At 51.2% G+C, this 22,154-nt stretch overlaps 1 protein-coding gene across 2 annotated transcripts; it reads left to right on the top strand.

Annotated features, from left to right (window-relative positions):
* Positions 1-3,654: 3,654 nt before the first annotated feature.
* CD34 (CD34 molecule) lies at positions 3,655-17,262 on the top strand. Of its 2 annotated transcripts, XM_074564481.1 has the most exons (8): positions 3,655-3,998; positions 8,857-8,985; positions 9,698-9,981; positions 10,078-10,155; positions 12,659-12,806; positions 13,125-13,165; positions 13,912-14,076; positions 15,700-17,262. In XM_074564481.1, exons 1-8 carry the CDS (start codon positions 3,920-3,922, stop codon positions 15,889-15,891), a joined length of 1,116 nt encoding a protein of 371 aa, XP_074420582.1. In that variant the 5' UTR covers positions 3,655-3,919; the 3' UTR covers positions 15,892-17,262. The 2 variants fall into 2 exon arrangements, with proteins under 2 accessions (XP_074420582.1, XP_074420581.1); XM_074564480.1 differs by having other exon boundaries at positions 3,777-3,998; positions 9,698-10,155.
* Positions 17,263-22,154: the final 4,892 nt, after the last annotated feature.

The raw sequence follows: 22,154 nt of genomic DNA, 5'->3' as shown, positions 1-22,154 counted from the left end.
TAGCAGCGGACAGGAGCTCCCCGTGCTCAGCCCCGGTCAGGATTTGGTACCGTGCCTCCCGGGAAGACACAGGAGATGTCCCAACAGCATCTTTGAAGCTTTACCAGGAGAAACAGCCCAAGCTTCACTCAAATACCATTTTGTTTGCAGTTTCATCCTCTGCTCCGCCTGTCCTGCCCTGTACGGGCGTAGGGATGCTCATCCCGCTCCCCAAAGCTGGATCTTCCGCAGCGGTTCGTCGGATGCTGGGAGATGGGTTGTGATTTCCAGCCAGCGTTGGTCTATCTGGGAAGCAGCATGGTTCGGTTGCTAAGGCCGAGGATTGGGAGGCTCGGCTTTCGGCTTTCGGGGTTTAGCTGTGGCGTGGCGTTGCTCCAGGAGCCTCCACGTGCCTCTGGTCTCACCCGTGCGGTGGGAGTGCTGTAGCGCAGGAATATTCACTCGCTTCCCATCGCGGTGGGAAAGTTATTAAAATGCCTTGAAACTCTTGAATGGCGATGGATTGGTGAGCGTAGGGTTTGATGGATTTGATGGGGGTTTGTACAGAACTGGTCCTTCAAGGTTGCACATCCTCTGGGTCAGCAGCGCTGGTGCCTGGGGAGGATGGTGGCAATCTAATTATTTCATCTGTCCAAAATAGCAACTTTTAAGAGGTGGGGAAATGACTACACCAAAACTATTGTATGCCATCTGCCTGCTAAAATACTTATAGAAAACATGTTTCCTGGCATATAACTTCCTAGCCATATGTCTATTGCATCACTCACAATTAAATTAAATTACCCTTAAATACTTGGACAAATTCCCAGCCTATGTGAACAAGCCTTCATCACCGTGCTAGTTGAAATCTGGACACTTGATCCTGTAAATGTTTAGTTGAAATTGGCTCAGCCGTTGTTAACCTTGTACAGCTGATACAGGCTGCTTCGAGGTAATTCAAGGGCGTGTTTCTTATTTTGGCCTTTAAATTTTTAACTATAAAAATTTGTTGTGAGTCTGAAAGGAGGAAATAATTTGCAGTATTCATTTGCAATGTGCTCAAGTGACTTTAAACAGAGGTTTAAATGGGGAGCCATATCAATGAGAAAAGGTGTTATCTTCCGCTCGTTGAATAAACAGACGGAAATAACTGAAGGGCCTGGATACAGATGGATATTTGGAATATTTGGAGGTTTAAGGCATGGTCTGACATACACAGTCCACATAGCGGACATAAGTATTAATGAAACCCAACATCTTTGACACAGGGGATGTCATTTAAATGCAGCCCGACTTCCACTGGAAACCAAACCCGGGAGCTTCCCGTGCCGGGTGTCGGGCAGACCCGCTCAGCCTCTATTTTTAGTCCAAGTCACTATTTTTAGCCTGGTTTTGAAAGGTGAAAGAGAACCGGCAGCCAAGCCCGGATGATTCTGTTGGTTTCTGTCATTCAGGAGCACGGAGCCGGGCTGGAGGAGAATGGCAGGAAACCCGGCAGGGCGGAGGGGAGACCTCGGGGGGGCTGGGGGGAACTGGGGGAGACTGGGGGATGCAGGGGGGCTGGGGGGCACAGGGGGACCGGCCACCGGCGGGGACACACTGTGGGGTCGTGGTCCGGAGCTCCCCTGCAACTCCCCTGCAGACAAGGGGCTCAGCACGGGCTGGTTTGTTTTATTTTTTTCCTACAGTTCACTTATTTTTAGTATGAAAATAAAAATTTTCTCTGCATTTCTAAGGTTTTTGCCTTCCCGGTACCAGAGCAGTCCCGAGCCCTGTCCTGCCAGAGGCAGCTCGGCAGCTTTTCCTGATGCTTTCCAGCGTGATGGGATGTTGGGCATCACCAGAGGGTCTTCTGTCTTCCTGGGGGCGGATGCTTTGGAATTTCAACTTTTTATTTTTAGTTGCGTTAGTCAACCCAAATTCTCACTTTAATAGAAAAAAAAAACCTACAACTGTTATTTAAATAGGACCTTTCTCTCACGCTGCTTTTCTCATTTCATCTTTTGAACAGATTTTTTCAACTGATCCACCTGCAAACCTGTGTCCTGTACTGAGGCAGGCGTTTCCCTGTGCGCGTGTGTGTGTTTGAGGGAGGAAAAAAGGGAAAACGCTTGGTGGGAGCTGCTGGAGGCAGCCGGGCTGTGTCCACACTCAGGTTTTATACCGTGTTACAGACCATATTTTACTGGTCTTTTGGTCTTTAGTGGAGCTGTGTAGCTCTGTCATTCCCTCATAGGTTACTGAAATAATAGAAATCTTTATATAGCTGTTGGAGCACATTTCTTAGCTACAGATGTTTCCTTCCAAGAGATATTTTCCTGTCATACAATCACAGACTGGTTTGAGTTGGAAGGGACTGTTAAACATCATCTCGTCCAACCCCTGTCCTATGCTGAAAACAAAAGCTACTGGAATTTTGTTATACCAATGCATGTGTATACTGGAAATGCCGCTTGGGGATTTCTTTGTAATACTACCTTATCTTTTTTTCTGCCTTTCAGTCCTTTCGCTGCCTGTAGCCGTATGACCGTAGAAGTGTAATGGGGGCACCCACGTACAGATACCACATTGAGCAACCGCTTCGTTGTCTTTCCTTCCACAGCTATTTTCCTGCCCACCTCATTTTTGAGTTCCTGTTAGCAATGACTCCTTTAGCGACTGCAGCATTTAGTGGTAAAAGAAAAGGAAGAATTTGGACTTAACTAGAGTTTAGTTTCCCAAATGATCATCTCTCTTTTTTTTTTTTTTTTTTCAATCCGCAAAGGCCAAAATGATCGCTGAGGCATTTCTGCTGTCTTTGGTGTCCCCCCCAAAAAAAATCAAGAAATGGAAACATCAACATTAAATTAAAAAAAAAATACATTTTTTAAAGTGATTTTTTTTAAAAAAAGCAATGATTTTGGAGATACTCATCTCTTTTAAGGCCCCATTGGGCCGTATTCACTCAGCTGTGTTCGCTGCCCGCTGCGGAGCATCCCTGGTCCTGCCGGATCCAGAGCTGGTCCTGCGCGCCCGCGGTGCCACCACGGGAGAACCGGGAGCCCCGGCCAACCGTTTCCACTTGGGCAGGTTCAGCCTGGTAATAAAACTGAAGTCAGTATTTCTATACTGGTTTTAATGTTTCTGTAATGCGTTATTAATGGAAATGAGCTCCAGGAAGTTATTTATTAGTCTCGCGTCCCTCTTCTGCTCCAGGTTTTATGCAGAAGTTTGTGCCTGTGGGTTTTGGTCTCCCCCAGACCTTCACTGAACCGTTTCAGTCGTGCTCGCTGTTTGACCCAAGTCAATTTAGTGAAGCTAATGGAGCTACTTCTCTTCAGGTCAGTGATGATTTCGCATCCTTGAGTTCCTTGCTTAATTTGCTAGAGAAAATTTCCACTTCTGAAGTCAGTTTTCTGAGTTTCCCCCCGATCCACAGCGCTGGGACCGTCACGGGGCTGGATGCCAGTGGCTGGACCTGGGGTTTCTCCACTTCTCTGTTCCCATCAGATTGTGTTTACTTTGCTTTGAGGGAAGTTTAGCAGCAGGCTCCACTGTAATCCCTCCTTCCAGCTGGAGCACGTTGTATCCCTGCCTTCGCTTTACCGGGGAAGCAAGCAGCTCTCAGGAAAGAGTTAAGCCCGGCGAGGCTTTGGGCTCCTTTGCTGGGGAGAGGGTTGCTCTTTTGTTTGTTTTGAAGCACTGGCAGGAAAGCGGGGAGGAGAAAATTACCTAAGTGATAGTGAGGTTGCCACGAACTATATAAAACTGTGGAATCAAATCGGAGAAACTCCACCTCGCAGTCTTGAACCATAAGCACAACCCCTGAAGAGAAGCCCACCCCACAACCGAGTCATCTCAAAGGCTTGAACTGAACCCAAGCTGCTCAGAGCTGCCGCGGGACGGGGAACCCACGAGCTGTCCCAGCCACATCCAGTTTCAGTGGGAGCTGCGAGCAGGAATGCTGTTCTTGGGAAGTTTAAAAATAATGAAGTGGAGGCAGCTTTTCTGGATCGCGTTCTGCGTTGCGGAGTTGTCTGGTGAGTATGGACTGCAGCGAATCCCAGGGCTGAGCAGCAGAGCAAGGAGAGGCGAGTGCATGGGGCAGCTTCTTTAGAACTCCTGAAACTGCAGCCCGGGGGGATGCGTTCGACTGAGTGTGGAGTGGAAACTGCCATTTCCCAGTGCAGGGACGTTTTACAGACCAGCACCGGGTCGGGCATCCCGGCCAACACAGGCACAGCGATGCGCTGCCAGCAGAAAATGCTGCTGGGTTGAAACGGAGGGGAATTGAGGTCTAAGAGCTCCCAGGAATATTACAGATAACACGAGGGGATGCAAATGCAGCACGCAAAGCTGTGGAGTGCAGCCACAGCTCAAGTCGTTTCTCAGTCTGCATTGGTGTAAATTAGCCTTACTTTTGTTTTGTGGTAGGAACTAAACATTTTCTGGAAATCAAATGAATCTCCATAAATATTAAAATCTCCTATTCCAGCTCTTCAAATATTCATCATATGAAAAAGTGAATAAGAATGCAGAGATTTTCTCTAGGTAATACTTTTGAAAGGGTTGTATAGGAGGGAAATATTATCAGTTTTGTCCCAAACCCAACAACCATGAAGTAATAAAAAGGGACTAAAAAAAGTGCGGCAGCGCTCTGTGCGCTGCCTAGTGTGCTGGGACAGGAGCCAAGAACCTGCGGTGTTGCCTCAAATGTAATTTTTCCTTACTCACACGAACGTGAGCAACTAGATCCAGGGAAGGAATTTGCTGTATTTTGTTCTTCTGTTTCACGGTGCTCCTTTCATGTTCCCTTTGCTGCCAAGGTGTATTGCCCACCCCAGCCGTTGTGCCCGACCCCCCCAGTCTACGTTAATTTTACAGGAAGGAAAAAACCCAAAAGCTCCTCAATTAAAATTCAAGTCTCTCTGGTCGGGCTGAAGTGAGCAGCGCGGGAGGGTGTAAGACAAAAGTGTTTACCTGAAACGCGCAACTTGAGTTCCTTGTAGTACAAAGCAAGAGTGATACAAAAGTGATAAAAAGCTTTGCCTTTGTAAAGACAAAGCTACCGGGCGACGGGGGGTTTAATGCTGAAAAATGTCTTTTTTTTTTTTTCTGCCGGCACAGCCAATGCTCCGCGTTTCTGCGGGATATTATGGGTCTTTGCTGGAAGTAGAGATTTATTTCTGTTCAGAGCAGAGAAAAGCTTGTGAGCTCATCCCTGGGGCTCCGCGTGTTCTTCACCTCTTTGGGGAGTCGAGTGGATTAAGCGAAGGTTTCAGCTGTGCAATTCCCGATGGAAATCCCAGTTCAGGGAGTCTGTGCTCAGGTTGGCTCCTGGAGGCGCTGCAGAGGGTGGGACGACCGGCCTCCGCGCCCCCAGGGCAGCTTCAGCTAAAACTACGCGTTTTACAGGGGAAAACCCCGGTCCCACGCGGGGCCAGGTGCCACTTTGCAAGTGCCACGTGTGGCTGCGGCATGGGGGGGACAGTGGCCGGGTACCGAATAGCTGCGGTCGGACCCCAGAGCAACGGGCGGCTCCGTCCGGCCTCGCGGGGGGCGGACGGCACGTGAAACGCTCCGTTCTGGGCTTTGCTGCATCCTTTGGGGAACCGCTGAGTTCCCATGAGCGAGGGAGAGGTTTGCGCCCGTCCCTGGTCCGCGGAGCGGGTGATGCTGTGGGGCCGCTCGGGAACCCTCTGCAAACGGCCCGCGGTGCCAAAATCGGGTATTGATAAACCACGTGGAGAGCCGGCCCGTGCTTGTCTCAAAGCTTACATGGAAAAGAGAGTATATATTCTATTTGTACCTAATGCAAGCACTTTCCTTTTTTTAATCTTTTATCTTTTTTTTTATTATTTTTTTTTATTAATCTCTGCCGAACTTGATTTTTCTTTTTTAAAAAAATCTTTTCTGGTCATTTTAGAGCACTCTCTCTTTCCATCGTTCCTTTTGCAAGATGTAGAAAAGCTCTAAAAATCAGGGAAGGAAAAAGGAGCTTTTCGAACTCTCAGCCGCTTGATTTTAACGCCCTTTCGAGGGCTGCACGTCGCAACAGCGCAGGGCAGGAGAGACCTCAGTGCCGGGGGGGTGCGGGGCTCCCAGCAGCCCCCAGCCCAGGCCGCCCCTCGGTGCCGGGGCTGGGCGCAGGGGTGTCCCCGCAGCCCCCGGCCCTGGGCACCCTGCGTGACCGCGGCCCCACACCCATATCCTGCCTGGGAGGAGGAAAAGGGGGAGGGAAGGGTTTTTTTTTTTTTATCAGATATTTCCAGAGGGAAGAGGGCTCCACCCGCTTGAATTCCTGCCACATGGCTGAGCGTAGGGAAGCTGGGAAGGCTGAGTAATGCCGGCTGGAGCCCTCGCAGCAGCTCCGGCTCCGGGTCCCGCGGCTCCTCGCCTTCCTCTCCTGCGGCCGCTGGAACCCGCGGTACCGCTCACCGGTGGCGCTTTGCCGGAGTTCGGCCCGGCAGCTTCTAGAGCATGAGCTGAACTTGGAAAAAATTTATGTTAAACACAGAAAAGTTCGCAAAACTGTCCTGGCACAGGGTTCCTGGGTCAGAGCATTGAGGTGGGCACCCAGTTAGCAAAAGGTTCTCCAAGGTTGGGTTACTGTCTGCACCTTCCAGCCTGCAGGGACGGAGGCGCAGGGCAGAAACCCCCGTGTTTAATGTGCCGCGGGTGCGGGGTAGGGCACAAATTACAGAAAGTTTTCTCCTGTTTGCTGAGCCTTTGCCACTGCAGAGTTTTGCCATCTGTGGTCCTGGTCTGGGGCTCGGGGGTGAGTGTTAGACCAAGTCAAGGACTTCAACATTTGTATTGTTGCTTGTTTTAATTTCATTTGAACTGAGATGCTTCCTAAGCCCCGTTAGGAAAATATCTTCAAAAATCACAGGCATTTACTTTGTAAAAGCTAGAGAGGTGAATACAACAGGTACCGTGAAGTACAGTTTTCTTTCACATATCTACATGCTTTTCCTCCCACATGTGCTTAGCGCTACCAGGTGAAGATTTCTCCGAGGTTAATAAATGGCTTGGTTTAAACTCTCAAACCCTTAATACTAACAAATTGACAAAGTTCAGCAAAGCTAGTAAAAATGTATGGTGCAATAAATGACTCACTTTAGCTGAGCACCGTGTGGATTATCCAGCTCACATCTGGATCATTATTTATCTCATGAGTCCTAAGCTTTCAAAAAACTTAGCCATGTTTTCAATAAAAGTGCCTGCACACGCTACAATAAAGGGAAGAAAAAGTGAAATACTATGTGACAAGTCTTCTTGTGAATTACACTGAGCAATAATCCAGGCTTCAATTTATGACATTCAGTGGTGAAAAGACTTTGATTAGAAATACCTCTGGTGCTTTACAAACATCTGGAATAGTTCAGAGGTGCTTGGGTGGCTGTGGCACTTGGGGAGGTCAAGTCCAGGCGCTGCATTGTTCTAGCGATGTAAAGTTTCCTGCTCGTGTCCATGCAAACACAAAGCCGTACGCAAAGCCTGGATTTAACTTTGTGCTACTCATTTTTCTGGGCACGCAGTCCTGCCTCCTGCTTCTGATTTGTTAAAATTCATCAGAAAAAAACTTGGTGATTTAACCGGCTGGAACTGAATTGTCTTGGAGAGAAGAAACTTCTCCCTTCAATAAAAGCGGTGCCAGAACCTAAATCCCAGCTCCAGACACCTGCACCGAGCCCTTGCAGGGCCCCCGCCTCCCCCACTGCTCCCGCACCCAGAGCAGCTGCGGGATGGATGGGATGGGATGGATGGGATAGGGATAGATGGGATGGGATGGGATGGGATGGGATGGGATGGGATGGGATGGGATGGGATGGGATGGGTTGGGATGGAGATGGATGGGGTGGGTTGGATGGGGTGGATAGAATGGGTTGGGATGGGATGGGTTGGATGGGATGGATAGGATGGGTTGGGATGGGATGGATAGGATGGGTTGGGATGGGATGGGATGGGTTGGGATGGGACGGATGGGATGGGTTGGGCCGCTGCCCTGACACCAGCGCCGGGCGGCTGATCAGGACCTGTCGGTGCTGCTCCATCTCAAAGGGTTGTTTAGAAAGATGAAGTAACTCTTCTTGGAGCTCGGGTTCCCCTGGGCAGAAATACAAATGAAACAACGTATTTTGTATGATTTTGTCTTTAGTGTCTGGATAAGAATCTTAAACAGCAACAGCCCTGGAGTAGAGACTGAAGCTGTTTGTTAAAAGTGGAAATAGATCTTAAGAATAGGAAAAAAACGGGAAGAAATGCATTTTCACTGACTCATGTAGTTCATTTCAGAAGGAAAAGCTGGAAGTGTCATCTTCGTAACGTATCAGGAAGCAATATATAAACTTTAAGTTAGAACAGCAAACCGTTCTCCAAACATTCTGTTTTACCTCCAAAGATGTTTTTGCTCATGAGTCAGAGCTGATCCCAGGCCAATGGGAATGTTTCTATTTACTTTGAGATTGTGCCTGCAACTGCAAATCCAACTTATTTTTCCTGAGGCGCACGAGTGATCTCTTCCAAGGCCTCAGTCTTTCCTCCCAGGATTATAAACCCAAACTACGATGAAACGCAGCTTTGTGCAGAGCGTTGCGCGTCCCTGGCTGAGCCCGAGGATGGGGCGGGAGGAGGGCAGGCACCAGCCCCCTCCTCCTGCAGGAGCCCCGGAGCCTCCGCAAGGGCTGCACCAAAGCCTGGGACCTGCCCAGCCGAAATGTTCGGGCTCTGAGCTTCTCCCACGCGGGCTCCGAGGCAGCCTGCCATTGTGGGGCAAGAAGAAAGTAAATTTGTGAAAGCAGCTAAACTCCTCCCTGCCCTGCCCGCAGGGACCCTCGGGGACAGGCAGGGCTGGGGTGGGGGGACAGCAGCCCTTGACACCTCCTCTGCCCCCAGGCAATGCGTCTGGGAGCCCAACGGACACCCCCGTGGTCACGGCCATGGCCACGGAGGGCGGCAGAAGCGCAGCAGCCACCGGAGCCACCGTAGCCGCCAGCAGTGCCAAGCCAACGCCAGAGATAACCGGTAATCGCCCCCCTCGCCCCCCCTGTGATTCCCAGTAGTATTGGCATTAATCATCAGATTTATTACGTGCACAGGCTTGCACAGTTGGTGCATGGGTTGTGCTCTCAAAGAAGACCCTGAGTATGGTCAAAAGCTTTAATTCTGCCCAGAAAATCCCACCTGGGGCAGCTTAACACTGCCGGCTTCAGGACAGGCCCCTGAGACCCATCCTTTTCCAAACACCCAAGAGATGATGGGACAAAATGCTCGTTGATCTTTTATCTCAACATATACCCATTCCTCGCTCAGCACACGGCACCCGTAAGAGGTCTGCCAGCCTTTCTGAGCTCTGAAGGGCTGTGAAGCAGGGAGCCTCGCACAGATGTACGCTGCCCTTCTTTTCTGCTGTTTGAGATCAGCACAGCGCGTTGGAGGCTCTGGGTCCAGGGGGAGACGAGGGCGACGCGGGGGAGGTCGGGCAATGGCATCCTTGCTGTGGTGCCGCGTATGCCCAGGAAATTAGCCCATTGTAAACAGATTATGAAGCGCATGTAACAATTAGGCAAGTGAAGCAAGTCTAATGCGCGTTTCTTATACAGCCAGTAACACGTTCTGGTACCGCTGGCTATGACAAATCAATATTGTACTTCAGTCAGCGCAATGCCACGCATTGATTTTAGAGGACTTAAGCTTTCTCACGTATCCTTTTCACTACATTTCTTCCAAACCGAAGCTGCGACCGGGTCCCTGGCAGCCAGCGCCAGCTCCCCGGGGCTGGGCCGTGAGCAGCCAAGCCCCCAGCCCAGCCGAGCCCCCACGCAGCCGCAGGGCACCCCCTCGGAGCCAAACCACACCAGCCGGGGGGTCCCCGCAACCGGGAGCCCCGCGACGCGAGCCAGCACGGTGGCAGAAACCCCAGGGCCCACGTCGGCTCTGATGAGCTCCTCTGCCACCTCGGAGCATCCTGGCATCTCGGCTGCCACCACGCCGCCGCACACAGGCAGGGACAGCCCGAAGGTGAGGATGCGGCGGGGCACCACGGGCTGTGGGACCGCCAGGAGGCTGGACTTGTCTCATGGATTTTTTTTCATGCATTTTTTTTTTCCCTTCCAGCTCATCACGTGCCACAATGTCAAAGAAGTGAGCGACACTGGAGCCATCTGCTTGCAGCTCAACGAGTCCAACACTTGCGTGAGTTGTTGCCTGGGGTGGCCGCGCATCTTCTGATGGGGGGGGACATGCAGGAGGAGGGGGCTGCAAGCAAACAGCCAAGGGCAGGTTCCTGCAGCACCCTCAGGCTCGCAGCGATGGGGACACCCACCGTACCTGGGGGGTCGGTTTGGGGTGAGAGTGCACACCGTTATCCCTGGGGCAGAGCATCTGAGCTGTGCCAAACTGACGGAGGTGGGGATGATCACAGCAGTCCCAGGAGGATCCCGAAGGGATGATCACGGCAGTCCCAGGAGGATCCCAAAGGGATGATCACAGCAGCCCCAGGGGAAATGCATCCTCCTGGTTGCATAAAACCTGCCTTTTCATGATTAAGCTCTGGGGTCAGATTAGCTTCTAAAGGATCTCCCACCACGTTTAACAGGAAATTGCCTTTGTTCTTCTTCTTCCTCTTCCCTGTTGGGAAGGCGAGCGCCTTTTTTAGTCTTGCCAACTGCCCTAGCAAAGAAATCACTGCATGTGAGTGAGCACGGGCCGATCAGTGTCCCCATCTGCACCGACTCCTGTGGGAATCCCAGGCTCGCCCTTGGCCTTGTGCACCAAAAATGCAGCAGTAATTAAAAGCAGGAGAGGTTGCAGCTGAGACACTATTGTGGGTGGGAGGAAAGAAACCTTTCACTCAGGAGCTACAACCTGCAACAGAGGCCAGAGGTGTTGGACCTGGTGGGAGAGCTGGTCTGGCAATGCTCTGGATATAAGGGCATATATACATACATATATATATATAATATATATGAGACAATGATTAATTTTACTTCTGCTGGTCAGCCATACTGCCACCACTTAGGAGGAGTGAATTCTTACTTGGCTTCTCTTTGCAAATTGGCGATTCAATGGCGTTTAGACTCGCTCCTGTTTACAGAGACCGCGCTTGAGCAAGAATTCACATGGGAACTCCTGCGGGAGCGGGTGATGCCGATCACAGATGCCATCTAGTGGGCATCGGCCCCTCCTGGGCACAGGGCTTATGCGCACCGTGCTCACATTGCGTACCCGCACACAGACGAACGGGTGCATATATAACATACAGAGCATCCTACGGAGCCATATCGAATTGCAGAGACTCTTAACCCTCCCTCCATGTGAAACCAGCCAAACGGCCCCGCTTCCAGCCGTGTTTTTCTGGGAGCTCTGGCCCCGCAGCAGACCTCCTCCCTGCCTCCACCTCAACTAATCATCCAGTGGGAAAAACCAGCTCCGGCTCCGCAGCCGCTGGACCTGGGAACCAGATAAGAGCGTCTGCGAGGAGAGCAGATAGGAGGGACCGTGCCGTGTCTCGCTTTCCTGCTGGCCTTTCCCAAAGCAAGTGAGCAATACGCTGGCACCGCGCGGTGCTAATTGCAAAGGGAAATTCTGACACTCCGATGAGTTCTTTCCACAGCAGAGAAAGGAAAATACACACTTGGGTCTCTTGTTCCATCTTGGCCTTTCTCGCCCCAAGCCAAGCTCTATAGAAACAGCTGAAAATGATTTGTTTGTTGTTCTCCCATGGATAAGTTTCTGCATTTTTGGATGCTAAGAGGATGTGGCGATCCGAGCACAATAGTGAGGCAATTTTATGGCAAGGAGAGGACGGCACTGAGCTGCCTGGCTCCGCACAAGGCTGCGAGACCAGAGGGCTTTCTCCTCTTTGGTGGATGCCTCCAGGGCGCGAGCGGAGGGCAGGGGCAGGAGACGGGACTGGGCTGGAGCCCGTCTCTGTCCCCAGGGGGTGGGCACAGCTCGGACGATGTCCCCAGCTGGGAGGATGTTCGGGAAGCTGATAACGTCTTTCAGCAACTGTGGGCTCTGTCTCCAAGCCTGACCGTGGCTGAAAATAGACCCAAGGAGAAAGCCTATCCTGTCCGACAGAGAAACTGGCCCGCGGAAGGGAAAGGCAGCAGCTCCTCACTCCTCTTCCTCTTCCACCCAAGAGTCGCTTCAGCTCTAAAATGTGAGAAATTTGTGGTTTTTTGCCTAGCCTTTGATCAGCAACCTAGCAAAAACATTGAAGACATTTCCTAAACAGGAAGGCTCAATGCTTCTTTGTTATTTCCCTCCTTTCCCAGTCCCTGCCTGGGACTCTGAAACAATAGGGCTGTTCAGGCGCCTGTTTCAGTCCAAAAATCGGAGAGACTTGCCATACAATCCAGATCCTAAATTTAGCTTCGTTTAAATGCCATTTGCGAGAGTTGCTAAGGATATCTTCATTTAATTTAATCTCATTAAGTTAAGACACAAGAAAGAAGCATCTCCATTTTCTAGGTGTTGGCACTGGGGCCCAAAGCAGTGGTGACGTGGGAGGCGAAGGGCTGACACCCAGCCCAGCGCCGATCCTCACTTGTTGCTTCTGCTCAGCTTTGCACAGCGGAGACAAGCTACCAAAACACAAGGGGCGAACGCGCAACACTACGAGCAGTATCGCCAGTCGGAGAGCTAAGTCGGTTTGGTTGGCTCAGGGGCTGTTTCTTTGAAAATTTTGCAGAAACATTTTTTAGAGATGAAGGGGTCGGACTTATGGAGCGCGATCTGCGAAGGGAGCGCCCACCGCCTTCCCTCCCCCTGCCAGATCAAGCTGGCTAAATCCGAGGTGGACCGCGACTGCATGCTCCTCATCCTCGTCGGCGAGAGAGGTCAGTTCAGCCAATTCCTTGGGCTGTCGTTGATCCCGCTGGAGAAGGACCTCCATGTGGGCAATGGGAGAGGGAGCTGCTTGTGGGGAGAGGCTGGGGGACACAAATCCTCAGTTACAGCCTGGGAGGAGACCTCCCTGCAACCACTGCTCCTTCTTCTGGGGTCTTGCTAGATCTGCGGAGCCGTGGTGTTGCCTCCAGAGCAGTGAAGGGCCTCACGGCTCCTCCGTGTCCAGCAATGGCCAGGTCCTTCAGAGCCGGCATGAGCCGCAGCGTGACCCTCTATGTAACGTGCCTCTCCTCTTTTAAACCCTATAGATCCTGCCACAGACATGCTCCAGGAGTCTCACTGGGAAAAGGTAAATTCCTTAAGCAAATTCAGCTGCAAAAAAAATGGGTGGCCTGAGTGGCTGGAGAAAGGGGATTTTTAGATGGTCAGCTGAGGCTGGGGCAGGCGGCTGAGACCTGAACCAGCCTCCGCCTCGGAGGCGTTTGTTGAGCGTTGGCACATGGGATGGTTGGAGCCAACCATCAGACGTGCGGCGGTGCACCCTCAGAGAACTAATACAACCACCAAAGGCAGAAACGCTTGAAATAATAGTTGTGTTAAAATTCGGTAGTATTATCTTTAGGAGGCCTAGATCCCAACAATAACTCCTAGGATGTAACTGGCACTCTGCCGCTTTGAAGCACCACGCTGGCATTAATTAATTCCTCCTCCCAGCGCTCCAGTCAGGCTGCCGTGGCCTTGCGGAGCTGAGCGCCGAGTGCCCGTATAAATGGCAGCGGCAGCACACGGAGATGTTTCAGCCCTGCAGATGCAAACTCTAAATCTCAGGCCCTGGGCGCTTCTCTCTGGTCCGAGAGAGAAAATATCCCCGTGCCCCAGAAGACTTGCGGAGGGAGATGAGGCGGTGAGGATGGGAGAGCTCACAGGGCAAGCGCAAAGCTCTGGGGTTGGGTAGCAAAGCCCGGCTTTGTTTACGCGGAGTTTAACGCGGAGGTGAAGAGCAGCATTGTTTTAAGCCCGGTGCCTGTTCAGCAGATGCACATGTTTCCTGTTTGTCAGACTCCCGGCTCTCTTTGGTGGTTTTTTTTTTCCCAGTTTGGAATAAAATCCCTTAAACGGGGGAGCGTGAGGAACCATCAGGACTTTTCTCAGAAGACCCTGATCGCCTTGGTCACATCTGGCCTGCTGCTGGCGTTCCTGGGCTTGGCTGGCTATTTCCTGATGAAGCGGCGGAGCTGGAGCCCCGCGGGAGAGAGACTGGTCAGTGCTTATCGATGGCAGAGCCCCCGGGGGGGCCCGGGGGGGAGAGGAGGGGGCTGCTCCGCCGTACCCTCGGCCGCTCCGTGTGTCCCCAGCCCCACGGGACGTTGTGACGCGGGGCTGGGCCAGCCTGGGCAAGGCGAAGGGCAGGAGCGGGGAGGCCGGACCCTACAGGGTGCAGGGAAACCTCCCTCGGCTTCTAAAATTAACTGATGGCTCCTGCGGGAAAAAACGCCCCTTTCTTGCTCCTACTTCTGGGTCTAACACTTATTTTTGCTCAGCAGTAAGAACTCATCCAGCAAGACCCCTCCAGAGACACCGAAACCTTATGAATTTGTCATTAAAAGTGTCACACTTTAACTCCCCATTTGATGCGTTTTGAGTTATATTTCTGTCTTGTACCGACGCTGTAATAAAGGCTCTATCTCCCCTCACTTAACAAGCGATGGTAATAAAATACCTCAAGAAAGAAAGAGAAAGAAATTTCCTATTTCCGTTTTCCCCTTTCCAGGCAGGAGACCGCTGAGGACTCTTCCCTACCAGTGAGTTTCAGGGACGTGAGCCCTCTGTAAAGTGAGGACGGGCCGTGCTTTTTGTGCTCGTGGGCAGGTGAATGGTTGTGTCCTGGGAAGCCATGAGGTTACTTCATTGCCGGAAGGGATGCTCTCCAAACATGCAGATGGGAAGTCGGAGGCAGGGACTGCCCCCGGGTACCATCCCCGGGATGCTGGCGAGGGACAGGCAATGTCACTGCGTGGCGAGGAGCTGCCCGTGTAAATGATGGCTGTGTCAATCCAGTGTCCAGGGGCGATGTGTCCAGCACACCCACCTCACTGCCACAGACGAGGGTGTCACGACGGGGCGGGCAGGAAGCCCAGCAGCCTGCCGTGGGTGCTGGATGCCGCTGAGCAAACAGAGCGGGGCTATCTGCTACCAGCTGGCAGTGGCCACCCGCAGCCCAGGACCACCAGCGCCCATTGCATTGCTGTCAGACCTGCCACGGTCCGACTCCTGGGGAGTCATCGTGGTGGGGACAGAGGTGGCTCTGGATCCTCCATAGGCATCTGCTCCTTACAGCAATATCCCCACAACGTGTCTTTGCATTTACAGCCCCACACACCTCTCCGGGCTGATGTTGCTGGAGCGCAGGCCTGCGCCTCTGCTAGCACCTTGATGCGAGCTGGGTATCTATTTATAGGCCAAAAGAAAGAAGGCCGGGGAAAGAAAGAGGGAATTTCCATAGCTTTCATTCTTTTGGTGAATGGGTGTTTTTTTACTTGGCCAAAGTGGAAAGCGGAGGTGGTCTGCCACGGCGTAGCTTTGCAAACCCGAGGCAGGGTCAGCTCCAAAACCTGGTCATGAGAAAACAACAAAACCTGACGGCTTCTCTTTTCAGGTCCAGGAGAAAAAAAAACAAACCTGCGGTTCCTGGCTGGTTTTCTTGCTTCGTCTTGCCACGGCGTGGTTCAGGCCCTCTGTTCCCCTTCCCATGCCTGCGGTTGTTTGTAGCTCCTGTCCAGGAAGCGCCGGCCGCCGGCCAAGCCGCTGCCTGCCATCAGAGCCCATTGCCGTCAGCCCTTTCCTTTCCCTAACTCTGCCTTTGTTATTTATGTACCTGTTTAGGCTGAAGACCCGTATTACGCGGAAAACGGTAGCCAGGCAAACACGATGTTGATGATGCCCCCCCAAGAGCAACCTGAGCTGCAGGAGAAGCCAAACCTCAACGGTGGGACTCAGGAGAACGGGACTGGCCAAGCCTCCTCCAAAAACGGCCACTCGGGCAGGCAGCACAGCCCCGCCGACACCCAGATGTGAAGCGGCCGGAGAAACGCAGCCTTAGCGCGAACTGAGAGGGGACAAGGGAGGGCGAGAGTTTTCTGTGGACAGTAAGGGAATTACCTTTTTTTTTTTTTTTCTAGTATAATTTCTGTGAAGGACTTCAAAATCAGCCGAAAGCACATCAAGCTGCCAAAGACCTGCTTCTCTGCCTCCTCCTGTTGACCACACAAGAAACCTTTCCGCAGCTGTTCTCTGCTTTTGTTGTTAGAAGAACATAATGAGAAACACAAGTGCCCTTAGCCCCGCACAGCTTTTCAGCAGAGGCAGAGTGAAGCTGCAGACGCCTCGAGCCAGACCCCACGAAGTTTTGGTGGCAGCGTGTTAGGCTGATTAAAATAGTTAAATTGGGATTTCAGTGACAAAAAACCTCTCAGGTTTCAGATAATTTTGGATAGAGTTGGGTTTTTTTATCTCATCTTTGTGTTTAAGTGCAGGATTTCTTCCTCTTTTAAGAACACCAGGCATTTAATCCCCCTTCTTGCGCTTTACGTCTTCTTTAGTATTTCCTACTCCAGCAGAATTTGCTGAAGCTCTGTGTAAAAACTTTCCACGTGGAATTGAAGGCTGAAATGTGAATAGACCTCGAGCTTTTTTTCTTTGTTAACCCCACCAGTACGCAGGTAGTTGTTTTAGGGTAAAAATCTTCCCCAGTCTCATGCCAGGGACTGGAGGGGGGTGTTTGACAGGGCAGAGCCAGTAATCGATCCCTCCAGCGATGGAGAACCTTCGCTACGGCTGTAGGCGGCTCCGCAGTCCATCGCCCTCCCTCCGACACGGGGGGCAGTGCCCCGGGTAGGACCTTGGGAATAACAGCTGCCAAAGGGCTCCCGGTGGGGCAGGACAGAAACCTGGCTCCGTGATGGGTGGTTCTCCTCTGCATCAGCAGTGGCCACAGGAACAAAAAGAAGTATTTTTCGCATCGGTAAGTGAAGGCCAACGCCAAAATCCCAACAGCCGGAGAAGGTCCCCCCAGCCCTGATCCTGCTCCAGAGGCAGGCAGTGCTGCCGCATCACCGCGGCCGAGCCACCTGCAGCTCGGTGGGTCCAAAATAAGGACAAAAATGGTCCTTGAAGCTGATCTACCCTCTCAGTAGTGAGTTTATGGCAACCTTTTCTCAGTGCTGAACACCTGAGGGGAAGGCTTTTTTTTGGTACAGTGCTTGAAGGAATGACAGCGACATCCATCATTATCTGGGGCTGTTTGCGTGGGTGCGAGAGTCATTTAAACACGGTTTAAAATATTTCCGGTTTTGTTTCTTTTCTTTCGGTGTGAATTGCTTCTCCCGGATCGCATTGTAAATAATCCCGGTTGAACCAAAAAAAAAGAAAAAAAAGGATTATTAAAAATCAACTTCTCCGTTGTGTCCTTGGAACAGCAGCGTGTTTATCCCGGCGGGACGCGTGGCTCTGGCCGCGGTGAGAGGCCAACGCCTCGCGGAGAGGTTGTTTCCCAGCAGAAACGCGGTGACTAAGGGCTGGGGCTGGTTCCGCGCGTGTTTTCCATGTCTTTCAACAGGCGCGTTTGCAGGACGAGTGACGCACAGCTCACTGCTAAACCTCCTCTCTTTGATTTGCTGGTGCTTTAAGATGCCCAGCTAATTCCTGGGTAAATAAATGAGACTCTCATGGAGTGATGTGCAGGGCTGGGGGCTGACCTGACGTCAGGGATGGGGGGTTGTGTGTATGTATGCATGAAGATGAAGATGATGAAGATGAAGGGTTCCTCACTGTGTGCGCTGTGCACTAACCAGCAACGGGCAGGGCGATGAATTTGCAGGGCGATGCACGGGAGTCCTTTAATTCTTGGGGAGATGCTGGAGCTCCACGGGAAGCAGGAGGTTTGGGGCTGGGTATTTTTACCCACCCGGCCCCCTCCCCTCTGGGCTGCCCGACCCGTCCTTGTGCATGGGCTCACGGACAGAGACACACCGGGTACGTCTTGGGGGGTACCGAATATGGCTAGAGGCCAGTTTTCTTGTAGTGCGGGGTAATTTGACCTCCACCGCCTGGCTGCAAGGGGAGCGGATGCAGGAAAATTAAATTACTTTCTCTCCCGAGAGCCCCGGCTGCCGTGGGGCGTGGGGGACGCTCTCCCGGAGGCTGGATGTGCACTGTGGGGTGGGACAGGGGGCTGGGGTTGCCTTTTTTTTTTTTTTAATTATTATTATTATTTGGCAATTGTTTATCTAATCAGCAATACTCGCTCTATCAAAAGTAGGCGATCTAATCAAACGTCAGGTGCATTTTTCACAGCTCAGGATACGTCCTACAGCCAAGCCGAGACAATAAAGTTACAGTCAATTGCTTTGGCAAAACAAAAGCTTTCCCTAAAACACCCCGATGGAGGGAAAGGCGGGGAGCAGCGGGGGCCAAGAGGAAGAGGCTGCGCTTCCAGCTCAGGAAGTTTTTTCCCTGTGTGTAAACACCGGCAGGCTCAGCTCTGGCCTTGCCGAAAAGGTTGTTGTTGTTATTCCTTCCTTATCAAACCCCTTGCATTCCTTCCTCGCCGGCCCCACCGTCTGCCTCCTCCTCTCGCCAGCCCCCGCTGCTGCTCGCAGCTGCTTTTGGGCCACTTCGGGGGGCTTTCGGGGAGCTAAATCCATCCCAGCTTCCACCAGCCACCTGCTTCCCATAAACGCGGCTCAAGGCTGAAGCAAGTGCTCTTGGCTGGCCCGTGCTCCCACCTCCGGCTCCTGCACACAGCGCGTATACGGTGTGTTTGGCTTCTGCCGGCGCAAAATGCCCTGATGAAAATAACTGGCATGAACGCATCCTCTGGGGAAGAATGGTGGCAAATAAATATACAAGGTATATAAATATATTTAAATATAAATAAATATATAAATAAATATAAATATAAATATAAATATAAATATAAATATAAATATAAATATAAATATAAATATAAATATAAATATAAATATAAATATAAATATAAATAAATATAAATATAAATGTGACCCAGCCATTACATGACACGTCCATGTCCCAGCCTGGAACAGAAGCAGGAGCTCCGACACCCGTCCAGGCAGCCCTGGATCCTTCTGCAAGTTGAAATCAAGGACTTTCTCGGAAATGAAGGAACGCTTTTCCTATCTGAACTGCCAGAAAATGCTACTGTCAGTTGAGGGTGGCCTGCTTTGTGCGTTGCTGAAACCAGTCAGATTTAGCCGAGCAAACAAGTTTTAATTAAGCCTCATTAACTATGTCCCTTCCCTTCCCTTTCATAACAAAACCAGCAGAACCCTCCCAGGTGAGAAAACTCCTGCCCTGCGCTATCACAGCAAAGCAGCGCGTCCCAGGTCAGAGAAAAAATAGCTCCTTTCTCTGTTCACCGGTTGTTAATGTCTTTTTCATCGATTTAGCGCTGGGAAGAGCTGCCCCAATTCCCGAAGGTCCCTCAGCAGCAGGATCAGTCCTGCACTAGCAGCAAGACGCCCAACTCCTACTTGTGGCCCTTCCAAGATACCGGCGTTTTGCCTTGGAGGCCCCCAGAGACAGACGAGCTTTGCTGCTGCTCTCCGCGCTCCAGATCTGCCGGGGCAGAGTTGCTTGAGAATTGCGCTAAAATTTCGGTTTAAGGGTAGGCGCCTGGCGTGGCTTGTCGTGCTGTGACGTGCTCACACACACACACCCCCCCCCAATGAAATTTTGCTCACTGCAGTTTAGCTTAGAGGCTACAGAAATTCTGCTTCTCTCTAATGACAAGAGGTAGGTGTTGGCCCCGCAGCCCAGCAGAGCTCGGTGCCGGACCCACCGCCCCGCTGGAGGGGGGTCATGGCCTCGGACTTCAGTGCGCCAAGGTTTCTGCATGACTTCTTTGAAACCGCAGCAGAAGTAGCCCAGGGTATATTATATATACAGCAATGCTGCTATCTGCTGGCTGTGCTCTGCTAAAACATGGACTGCTTCGCTCCAGGGGGAAGCTGGGTGGTGGTGCCCAGGCAGAAGCTGCACCTGAAGAAGACCCTGCTCCACCACCGTCCCCCGCTGCACCCCGGGGCGCTGGCAACGCAGCCACGGGGCCAACAAATTAACAATAGGAGATTACAAAAGAAGTGATACATACAGTGGGCTTTGAAGCTCATGTGCAAGGAATGGGGGACATTGAAAACGGAATTTCCAAACTGAGTATTTCCCATCTGCTTGTTCCATGCCTGATCCCGCAAACCTCGTGTGGGAGGTCTGCGATGTCTGCGGCACCATCTGCTGCCAGGCCAGCCGGGCTTTTCCATCCATCCCAGCGCAGGGACCGCGGAAACTCGGGTTTGCGAGTTTGCGAATGCGCCGCGTTACACTTCAGGTGCTGCTGGAGAAGCGGCGCTGGCGGAGCCAGGGCACACCCAGTGCCCTTGCACCGGTTGGGGACCAGCGCAGCACCAGTTCTGAGCCAGCCAAAAGCTGTCATCATTGTGTGGCCGTAAAGACGTCTCCCAGCATTGCTAAAGGATGATATTCAGGCTTTTTTCCTTTTCTCTCCTTTTCTAACCATAGAAAAGAGACTGGCGTCACGTAACGCCCGTGTGTCTCGGCTGTCTGCACCGACGCGATGTTTCTGCCTTTGCTTTCAAGGTAAAGGGAACAGCATCTGTGCGGGGCTCTTCCATCCCTCAGAAAAAAAATTATATTTACAACTGTTTGCATTACAGGCACTTTGCAGGTGTTTTAATTCTAAGTCTTTAATCTTAGCCTTCAGATCCATTTAATTTGCCGGTGTTTTGATTTGTAGTAACAGGCGTAAATGAGATTATCCATCCCCTGAGATAAACTGTCAAAGGCAAATGCTGAAGAACTGGGCTCTAAAAACATTTTAATACGCTGGTGTTGCAAACCCGGAGATGGAGCCATAGATGAAGGTAGTTTCCTGCGAGCCAGGACGCGGGTCAAACGCAACACCCCGAGCGAGAAGGCCCTTTGGGTGCTGCACGGAGCCGCGCGCAGGCTCCCTCCTCTCACCATTGCTTAAGGTCCCATAAGGACCTTCAAGTTTTCATTTTTTTAACCTTAAAAAAAACCCGGTGGGCCAAGACCGGGTAAGGCTGGGACACTGTTTCTGGGGCAGAGGGTTGGTTTGGAGGCGATGGCATCCAGTCAGATGGAGTCAGATGTGGGAATTGCGCTGCGTTATGATTTTCCTATTGAAAATTGTTCATGTTTTTCTTCTGGAGAAAAAAAAAACAAAACAAAACACAAAACACAACAATTTTGAACAGTTTTTCTGTTAGTTTTCTAATGGAAAGTTATTTGTTTGGGGGGGAAAAGGAGCCTAGTTCCAGTTTCTCACTCTAACTGTATAAATAAAGGCCTGAAACCAGTTGTGTCTCTTTTTGTCTCGCGTAAGGCACAGAAGATGCCCCAAGGGCCTCTACCAGAAAGTTCATTTTTCGGGTATGTATTTTTTTTTTATTCCTGTAAATTAAACAATACATTATGCTACCAACTCTTGGCTATTTATTTGCTATTTCTGGTACTTTTACTTGAGATTTTTTTTTTTCTTCATTTTTTTTTAATCTTTGTGTTTGCATCTTCCTTCTTTCCTTATCTTCTGCCTGCCCCAGAGGCTTACTGCTGCTTTGGCAACATGCTAACGTGTTTAGGAACGATAAGACGTCTAATTAATAGTTTAATTAGCAGTACAAGGTCTTAATAGCTTATTAAAGGAAATACATTCAGAAAATTCTTTTCCTTTTCTTGCGTTGGTACAATATAATTTACCAGCAAATGGTAAACCAGTTTTGAATGGCGTTCAGACTTTTAGTAAGGAAAGTGGCGCTGGATTCGTGATTTCACGGGGGATTTTGCACCACTAATACTATTATTTTTGTTGTTGTTGTTGTTTAAAAACAATTTAATTACCAAAAGCAATTGCGAAGGAACAATGTGACGGGGGTGTGGAGGCAAGAGGCTGAAAGCGGAGTGAAGTCCAACCGCCGTCTCTCCTTCTGCACAGAAACAAGCCCTGGGGAAAGGGAAACTTGCTCTTTACAGGGCTGAAATGTCAGGTTGTGCCAGAGCCGCCGTCAGGCTGCGATCCCCCACGCTCCTTTTCCGCTCATGTTTGTTAAAACTGATTATTTTTATATGAAGGCATCCTTGACAGAGTGACGACCACCTCGAAACCCTCTGGATCCCTCCTGCTCGGCGTTAAATCCCGGCAGCGAGCGGAGCCGCCGGAGGGAAACCAAAGCGCGGGGCTGCAGCTCGGATTCCCCAGGCCGCCGTGTTTTTCCTCTGACCCA

The sequence above is a fragment of the Larus michahellis genome, chromosome 21 (genome assembly GCF_964199755.1).
Source record: "Larus michahellis chromosome 21, bLarMic1.1, whole genome shotgun sequence".
Lineage (NCBI taxonomy): Eukaryota > Metazoa > Chordata > Aves > Charadriiformes > Laridae > Larus > Larus michahellis.
Note: the sequence above shows the minus strand (reverse complement) of the source record. Positions and strands in the feature narration are given on the sequence as shown.